The following is a 9,281-nucleotide window of genomic DNA, read 5'->3' on the forward strand; positions in this document are numbered from 1 at the left end:
AATAGTAAGAATGGTCGAACTATAATAAACGAATGTTTATTCAATTAAATATAACTTGGTTTCAATTTATACAAAGTTAACAAATATTAAATGTAATCCATTTATAAAACAGCTATAAAAAATTTGTACTCATGTATAACTATTTCCTTCTGCCTTTTTTTACAACAGATATTGCTGCTGGCAATGGAACTTTTAGAGTAATAAGTTTCTTGTTCGCTTTGTTAGGTAAAGCACCAACAATTCTAGCAAGGTCTGTCATTTTTTTTAGACCCATACGATGACTGAATATGGTTGCAAATATTTCCAAATCTAATGTAAAGTTGTTAATTATCAGTGCTAAGATCATACAGTGTAATACTCCCATATCTTTTACACTGGTTGGTCTCATTCTATAAAATATTAAAAATTAATTATTGAATTATTAAACATTTTTATTATGTGATTATTATATGTTTGTTGCACATACCTCCCATGTTTACTCTGAACACTATACGTGTTTATTATATGCGAATTAATTTCTTGAGAAGCTGAACAAACTTCGATACCACGTTTTCTAGCATCCTTGATTGGCATATTTAACCATGCTGCAACTGATTGAACATAAATCAGCAGCGCAGTCTTTTTAAGACTATCTGGATCAGATTTCACATGATATAATGTCTGAGTGAAAAATTTTGAGTTTCTGAAAAAGCAATAAATGTATATATTAGTATACAATAAAATAATAAAGAAAGATAGTAATTTTTCGAAATAAACATACTCTTGTTTATTATTAGAATTATCATTTAAAATTTCTGTAACATGATCATACAAAGATTCCAATTTACTTTTTGGCACAATATCAAAAATATTATATACATCGTTTACACTAGTTGCATCTCTATTACACTCTGGTAAAGTGGTATTTGTAATATACTCATTATCCGGCAATGGTATTGACAAGTCCATTCTGTCAATTTCAACATCTGTAATGAGAATAAATTTTAACTCTATTGTTAGGAAAATTAGCACGAGATTATGTGTATATCATAAAACATTTGCAAAGACAATTCCTTACTAGATACAGTTTGTTCAAGCTGTTCTTTAACAGATTCTACATTCACTTTTAATCTTTCGTATTGCTCTGTCCTCCTTTTTGCTTTCTTTGATCCAAACTGTTTGTTCAAATTAACGATCCTTTCATCTTCTGCATTCTTATTATCTTCCACTGCAGGTTTATCCAAAACTGGAGTCACTTGCCAACGTTCAGCCTGAACCAATCTTACCTTCCCTGTCCTTCTGTTATGAAGAACAAGCATAGTACGCATCAAATCTTGGCTCGTGTCTGGTTTATAACCTCTATAAACAATCTGTCCATTTGACATAGCCAGCATTGTCCTCTTCTTGTTTTGATCGTAAAATAATCCACACGACATTTTTTTGGCTTCCTCATCCTTGAGCTCTCCATTTTGAAAATTAACTATAAAACAATTATATACGTTTTTTCTCAAAATGAATACATGTACTATATGAATTATAAATTGATAAATCAAACAAGTTGTTTATCACTTGTAATTTAGAACTAAATCAATGAAAATAAATGGCAATTACGATTATAAGAGTAGTATAATTTCACGATTCAATTATTTTTCGAAAAATAATTTACACACGAGTTGTTTCAAATATCGAAATACTTCTTAATGAATAAAAGTGCAATTACCAATGATTGGCTGAACTTTGGATGGTTCTATAATTACATCATCGATAATCGCCTTGAACGGTTCTTTCATTTTTATCAATCACTGTTTAACTTCGATTTTTATTTATGATTTTAAACCTCACATTTATCTACATTAAATTTTGTAACACTGATGAAAACATTGAAGCGACACCGGAAGTTGGCTTTCTTTCATTTATCTCACAGGAAATTCAAACATTTTGACTTAATTTCCAAGAGATCCATGAAGAAACAAACTTATTTTAGAACACAACCATATCAGTCAAATTACAGAATTACTTTACCGAAATTCTATATCTTTAATTATATTCTCAAAAATATGAATTTGCATAAAAATCTACGGTCTATTTATTACTATACATATAAAATCTAAAATAGATACAACAAAATCTTTTTTCGATTTTTCTAAACCAATAAGATGGTACACCTTATAGTTTGCTCTCTTTTATGATTAGCATCTCTTTTGTATTATGTTCCTCGTCTATACTATTCATATGAACTTTCGAGAAGTACGATATATGTGAATGTTGTGTTAAATTTCTTAATGGTCTATCTTTGATATTTTAGAGAAGAATCGACCTAATGGGTAACGAAGAAACTCCAACAGCAGTGAATAATGATGAAGTAAGAAATGTGGTTAATACATCAATACTGTACATGTAACATAAAAATTTTTAACGTTTACAGATGCCAGTTCCAAAAATAAGGCACGATTGGTATCAAACAGAAAGTCATGTTATAGTTCCGATTCTTGCGAAAAGTGCACAAAATGTCAAAGTTGTTTACGAGAAGAATACGGTAAATATTTCATTTGTGAAAGTGTAAGATGTATATAATGTTTTTTTAACTAGTGCATTTTGCATTTTTGTCGGTCATATTTACGTGAAAGTAATTATTGTTTGGTTGAATATCAGTTGTATATTTTATTCTTTGTTTGGTTTTAGTTGAGCGTGTCTGCCCAGTTACCATCAGGCAATGAATATAGCTTGGAGTTAGATTTAGCTCATGCAATAATACCAGATGAGTGCACATACAAAGTTGATCCATCTAAAATAGAAATTAAATTGAAAAAACAAGATGGAATTACATGGTCTACTTTGGAAGGAAATCCTGTTGCACAAAATACAATACAACCCATACCTCAAGGTAAACCAAAGATTCAAATATTATGTGTAAACAGAACCTGCTTTGAATGGTCATATTAAAATGATTTAAATTTTTTAAGAAATTTTACAAGCTGGAAATCAACCACCAGAAAATCCTGGAACTACCAAAAAGACACGGGATTGGAATAAAGTAGAAAAAGAGATTGAGAAACAAGAAGCAGAAGAAAAGCCTATAGGAGAAGCTGCTCTCTATGCTTTATTCCAACAGATATATGGTAGTGGATCTGATGAAGTTAGACGTGCAATGAATAAATCTTTTGTGAGTATTTCTTTACAAAAAGCACTTGACAAATATGTTGTATCGATTTTAACACTGTAATATTTCTACATATATAGCAAGAGTCTGGTGGTACAGTGTTAAGCACAAATTGGTCAGAAGTGAGCAAAGGAAAAGTTGAAGTAAAGCTACCAGATGGTATGGAATGGAAATCCTGGAATACATAAAATAATTCAGATAATTAAAATTTAAATTTCTTAATATTTAACACATAACAATTTCACTTTATTTTTAATAAAATCATTTATTGCAGATAAAAATTAGTTAAACGATTGTCCATATAAAAATATCACATTGTATTTGCCCAGTTTATCAAATATATATGTGTATTTTTCTGAGAAAATTATAGCCTCGGTTTCTTATACAAAGAACAATGCAACTAAATAACATGATAACAAAATACTACAAAACATCATAAAATATATCCAATTAAATGCATATATTAATGTATTCTTTATTTCATTATATAATTAAATATATACATGTATTATACATTTATTTATTAAACATTGATAAACGAATATATCTCTGTTACTAAAAAATTATTTCAAATAAATTCATTACTATGAATTGAAAGGTAACCATTAACCAATTACTGATCTCAGTATATATATGCCAACAATACATACCCCAAATACAACACAAGCTCTTTGCAATTCTGTAACATTACTATTATCTAATTCTTCATTAACCATGACTACTTTTGGTTCGTTATTCTTTTCTATTGTTTTACGAATTGTATTTAAACTACTTTCTAATGATAGAAAACTATTTCTGAGCACATTTTCATTCTTTTCTTGTGCTTCAGATAAAATGTTTTGAATATTTGCTACCCTTATATTGTTATATATTATCGAAGCTACCAATGATATGACCGCTAATAGAGCAGATGCAACAATAGATAAGTATTTATGCTTTTGAGCATTCATTGTTTGACTATCATGATATTCTTTAATAGCAGTTGCTAATAATGTGAAATGTTCTTTTTCCTCTTTCTCTAACAAATTAAGCTCTGTCATAATCTTTGCTTGATCTTGAAGATTTTTGTTTTCCACTATTGTCAATTGTACATACTTTGGATCATCCCTCTTAATTTGAATAAGTTCTGAATATACTTCCTTTAATTTATCATTTATTAACATTGCTTCACGATTCAATTGTCTTCTCTCATCTTGACATTTAAACAACTTGTCTTGCGCAAAGATCACTTGTTGTTTGGCCATTTCAACCTTGTCCAAACCTGTTATTTGTTGATACCATTGCCACCATTTTACAACTTTCTTTGGTAACGGACTTGGTGCTAATTGTGTTCCATTTACATTTTGAATTATTGTTAAATCATTATTGATTTGCTGGAGTAAATAAATTTAAATGATTTATATTCAAACATAAGTACATTATAATTTTTTATACTTATTAATGAATAAATAAAATGTAATACCTTTGTAAGAACATCATACTTTGCAGCAACTGCGCTTTGTATACTGTTCAACTTTTCTTGTGCCCTTCCAGTAACGCTACTAATTCTTGTAGATGCATTAAACAGTTGATGTTTATTTATTTCGTTGTTTAATACTTTGATGAAAGATCGAAATTTTTCTGCCATGATATATTGTTTATATATTTGAATCGTATAAAAATTTACAATATCAAAATACGTAGCTGTATTCCGGTATTATTATGTTTATTTTATTACACATTATTATGTTTATTTTAATTCCTATGTTTTTAATATTACAGAAGCGTAAATCATCCTTTCAGACAAATCATTATTAAGTAAGGTGCCTTCGAAAAGAAATAATTATCAAATTTTTATAAATATGAAGGTTTTAGCTAAGTATGTAAAGCAAAATCACCTGAAATATATGAAAAAATCTTATACTAAATCTGTATGAAATATAATAATTGAAAAATTACAAAAGTTATTCATTATAATTTCATAATCTCATCTATAATTTTTATATAATTTCGAAAAATATTGAGAATTGTCCGATTACACGAACTCGTCAAGCGCCTTAACTTAAGACACATTTTCAGAGGTTAGTTCGAAGATGTGCTTGAACTTGTTCGGAAAATTCTATTGATTATTATGATTATTAAATAGAGTTGCAGCAATTTACTAGCTTTTTATGACAATCTTATTCGTAGTTAAGTAAGAGATTAAAAGAAATTATATGATATATATGTGTATAAATATATTTTGTACATTTAATAATTAATCTAGAATGTTTTAATTTACGATTACCAAAGGTTATGAACATATGTTTATTTTTTTCTAGTAGTTTAGATACTTGTTATTTATTTGTAAAAAACGTCATAATGAAAAGGAGCATACGACAAGTGTCTCGAGCAAAGAAAATAATTATTTCTTCAAGTGATTCTGAGGATGAACCTGCAGATATTTCAAATGATGAAAATTATGTTCCCACGAAAGCACCTCAGAAAAAGAGGAAGACAACTACAAATAGTACTAAAAGAACCCTTTCATTAAGTGAAAATAGTAAACAAATAGCAACAAAACTTGGAAGAAAAAAAATAAAAACAGAACTTACAGATAACACAAATGAATCAGTAGATTTGAATAAAAAGACACAAGATAAAAATGCAAAGAGGAAAAAAGAAGAAATACAAAATTCTGACACAGGAAATATTAAACAAATATTAAAAGATATATCTTTAAAATCTACAGAATTGAAAGAATGGACTGTTGAAGATTATGTTAGTGAAGTGAACAATATTGAAAAACATATAGTAGAAAATGTTATAAAGCTTTTTAATAATGACAATACAATCCCATTTATTGCAAGATATAGGAGAGATATGACTGATGGCATGGAGCCAGATAAGCTAAGAACACTGAAAGAAAGTCTCGATCATGCTAAAGTTATCAAACAACGTGCTAATACTATATTGAAGTCTATTGACAAATTAGGACAGTGGTCTCCTGCTATGTATTCTGCTGTTGTATCTGCCAAATCTTTAGACGACTTAGAACATATATATTCTTTTTTCAAGCCAGCATCTAAGCGAACTTTAGCAGAAAGAGCAAAAGAGCTAGGTTTGGGATCTGTAAGTGATTTTGCGTTACAGGGTCAGGCACTACCTCCATTATCTTCTTTTATCGATTCCACTAAGGATGGATTAAAAACTGAGCAACAGATTATAGATGGAATTGTACATATTATAGCAGATAGTATAAATAAGAATAAAACTGTATTTGATAAAGTCAAAGAGCTTCAAAGCAAATCTGCGATAAAAATCCAGATTACAGAATGTAAAACCAATAGTAAATCTGCAGATAGTAAAGAAAAGGATGCTCATAGAAAGTATGAAACATATTATGACTTTAATGCAAACACAAAATACATTAAACCTCATCAAATATTAGCTATCAATCGTGGGGAAGCGCAAAAGTTTCTTAATGTAAAGATGACCATTCCTGACTTTTTCGAAAAGGGATTTAAAGCACACTGTTATAAACAATATAACGCAGCCATCGCAACATCTAAATTACATTCTAAATTATTAAACGACAGCATTAACTATGCTTATACAAAGCTGATAAAGCCCTTAGTAATACGTAGAGTGAGAAGCGAAATGAAACAAAAAGCAGAGACAGCATCTATAGAAGTTTTCGTAACTAACGTTAAACAGTTGCTTCTTACTCCACCTGTACGAGGAAAGGTCATACTTGCTATAGATCCAGGATTTTCACACGGTTGTAAATTAGCGGCAATCTCTGAGCAGGGTGATGTACTTGAAACAGATGTAATTTATCCACACACAAAGGAAAAAAAATCTTATGATAAATCAGCCGATGTTTTGGTAGCTTTAGTAACGAAATATAAGGCTACAGTTTTAGCATTGGGCAATGCTACAGCTTGCAGAGAAACTGAAATGTTTCTAAACAAGTTAATTAAGTCCAATGCGTTCGGATCGATGGAGGTTTCGTACACGATAGTTGACGAAGCCGGAGCATCGATTTACAGCTGTAGTCCCGAAGCAAAATCCGAGTTCCCGGACCTCGATACGAATTTAGTCTCTGCTATTTCTATAGCGAGACGTCTACAAGATCCACTCGCTGAATTAGTAAAAGTAGATCCTAAACATTTAGGTGTGGGAATGTATCAGCATGATCTACCAGAGAAGCAATTGTTAGCGGCATTAAATGAGGTGAATATAAAATTCAATAGCTTTAAGATTCAAGATAAAGTAATTAATTGACAAATTCAATAACAGCTATAAAAATGATTACAGGTTGTTTCAGAGGTTGTGAGCTTTGTGGGTGTGGATGTGAACACTGCGTCTCAGTGTCTTTTAAGAAGAGTTGCAGGTTTGAATGCATCCAGGGCAAATAATATTATAGAATGGAGATCCGAATTTGGACCGTTTAAAAATAGGCAACAATTACTGGATGTGAAAGGAATTGGGAACAAGGTATTCGAACAATGTGCTGGTTTCATTAGGATATTGCCAGAGACTTCGATGAATGATAATTCTGAGAAACGCAAGCCTGCTAAGAAGTCTAAGCAGGCGTATAACTTATTAGATCAATCTTGGATCCATCCTGAATCGTACAAAATAGCCGAACGTTTCTTGAAATATTGTAATTGTAACTTGGAGAATTTCGGAACTACGGAGTTCATCGAAAAAGTAAAATCGTGTGCTGACGAAGGGTTTGCTAGTTTGGCCCAGAAGCTTGATACTAACGAGACGACTATGGAGGTGATAGTCAAAGGCTTATCTATGAAGAAGGACGAGGATATACGATTAAAGACTCGTACTCCTCTTTTTCGAAAGAGTTTGCTCAGTATTAATGATTTGAGCGCGGGGATATCAGTAACGGGTGCGATACGAAACATTACACACTTTGGAGCGTTTGTGGATATAGGAGCGGGTAGAGATGGACTTATACCAACGAAATGGTTAAAGAATTCGGTAGTTTCGATAGGTCAGCGTGTGGAGGTGAAAGTACTTTCAGTAGATGTGAACCGCGGAAGAATTAGCTTAGAATTAATTAACGTATTATAATATTTAATATTATAAATATAAGAATAAATTCTAATTTTTTACACAAGAATCTTTATTTTTCCCAAATGATAAAACGTGTCACGCAATGATCTTTTGTTGGACTAGGCACAGAGAATAAAATATATCCGGTATACATCTGTAATTCAGCCTTTTTTTTCTCGTAAAGTAAAAACTGTTGAGAACTCTATGAATAAACATAAACGCGGAATACACGTGGAATAGCATTTGCATATTTCACGCACCACTTATTCCGGGTTAATGACGGATAATAAATTGTCCCTTAATTTTGGTAGATAGAACAGTCTGTGCTTTTATACAATACTTAACTTACCACTATGCTTTAAATTGATATTTTATTTATAATACTCTAAATAGGTAATGCGATTGATTGCAACGACCCAGGGAATCTTAAGCGCGGCAATACTTTACGAAATATGTAGCTGGAATCGAGCTACAAATTTCGAATACAGAGAAGAAACAGAATCTATTTCGTGAGTTGAGAAGTGGCAGAGACGAATTCTGAACACGTCCCGAGGCGTCTCTCCCTAAGGAAGGCAGTTTGAGGTTGCGCGATGGTCAGATGTTACTCTGCATCGGATGCTGCAGCGAAAAGTCACAGACGCGCTCTCAGACGTGCAATCCTTTGATGTCAATTGGTTAAATTATTTTCGTTTCATTTTACGTCTATCTTTTCACTTGTGAAGATAGAAATTGATCATAAACTTACGAAAGATCTTTTATCATTTTATATTTATTTGTCAATTCTACCACGTTGGATCGATCGTGCGATTAATTCTTCACGCTGGTCGTGGACGTAGTTAAAATACAACACGAACATTCGCGCATACAACTTAACGAGACGCAATTTTATATTGTCTCGCGCCACATTTCTTACGTACCAGACGCAACACGCTAACACGATCATCCCCTTCGTTCGTCCCATTTCATCCTCTCCATTTCACTCTGCTCACTCTTCGTATGCATGCTGCGTATCATTCATATACACGTTACTACTCGACTACATATAATTTTCAGGTAACAACACCGCTCCAGACAAGTACAAGAGGATTTGAAACGAACGAAACCTAAA

The 9,281-nt window shown here is 31.4% G+C and overlaps 4 protein-coding genes across 5 annotated transcripts; 2 read left to right on the plus strand and 2 right to left on the minus strand.

The window, feature by feature from the left end:
* Positions 1 to 22: 22 nt before the first annotated feature.
* On the minus strand, positions 23 to 1,912 carry LOC132913410 (uncharacterized). The gene is made up of 5 exons (XM_060971740.1): positions 1,700 to 1,912; positions 1,058 to 1,459; positions 761 to 965; positions 467 to 682; positions 23 to 389 (listed from the first exon to the last, which is right to left on the minus strand). Exons 1-5 carry the CDS (start codon positions 1,767 to 1,769, stop codon positions 140 to 142), a joined length of 1,143 nt encoding a protein of 380 aa, XP_060827723.1. The 5' UTR covers positions 1,770 to 1,912; the 3' UTR covers positions 23 to 139.
* A 271-nt stretch (positions 1,913 to 2,183) lies between these two features.
* Positions 2,184 to 3,573, plus strand: LOC132913628 (protein SGT1 homolog). Its single transcript, XM_060972087.1, has 5 exons — positions 2,184 to 2,341; positions 2,405 to 2,515; positions 2,662 to 2,863; positions 2,943 to 3,142; positions 3,220 to 3,573. The coding sequence occupies exons 1-5, from the start codon at positions 2,300 to 2,302 to the stop codon at positions 3,325 to 3,327; spliced, it is 663 nt and encodes a 220-aa protein (XP_060828070.1). The 5' UTR covers positions 2,184 to 2,299; the 3' UTR covers positions 3,328 to 3,573.
* An 11-nt stretch (positions 3,574 to 3,584) lies between these two features.
* On the minus strand, positions 3,585 to 5,235 carry LOC132913491 (mitochondrial potassium channel-like). Of its 2 annotated transcripts, none has more exons than XM_060971893.1 (3): positions 5,017 to 5,235; positions 4,602 to 4,945; positions 3,585 to 4,512 (listed from the first exon to the last, which is right to left on the minus strand). In XM_060971893.1, exons 2-3 carry the CDS (start codon positions 4,764 to 4,766, stop codon positions 3,745 to 3,747), a joined length of 933 nt encoding a protein of 310 aa, XP_060827876.1. In that variant the 5' UTR covers positions 4,767 to 4,945; positions 5,017 to 5,235; the 3' UTR covers positions 3,585 to 3,744. The 2 variants fall into 2 exon arrangements, with proteins under 2 accessions (XP_060827876.1, XP_060827883.1); XM_060971900.1 differs by having other exon boundaries at positions 4,602 to 4,914; positions 5,017 to 5,234.
* A 189-nt stretch (positions 5,236 to 5,424) lies between these two features.
* On the plus strand, positions 5,425 to 8,926 carry LOC132912918 (S1 RNA-binding domain-containing protein 1). The gene is made up of 2 exons (XM_060970752.1): positions 5,425 to 7,333; positions 7,418 to 8,926. Exons 1-2 carry the CDS (start codon positions 5,480 to 5,482, stop codon positions 8,189 to 8,191), a joined length of 2,628 nt encoding a protein of 875 aa, XP_060826735.1. The 5' UTR covers positions 5,425 to 5,479; the 3' UTR covers positions 8,192 to 8,926.
* Positions 8,927 to 9,281: the final 355 nt, after the last annotated feature.

Source organism: Bombus pascuorum, chromosome 1 (assembly GCF_905332965.1).
Source record: "Bombus pascuorum chromosome 1, iyBomPasc1.1, whole genome shotgun sequence".
In the NCBI taxonomy this organism is placed as follows: Eukaryota; Metazoa; Arthropoda; class Insecta; order Hymenoptera; family Apidae; genus Bombus; species Bombus pascuorum.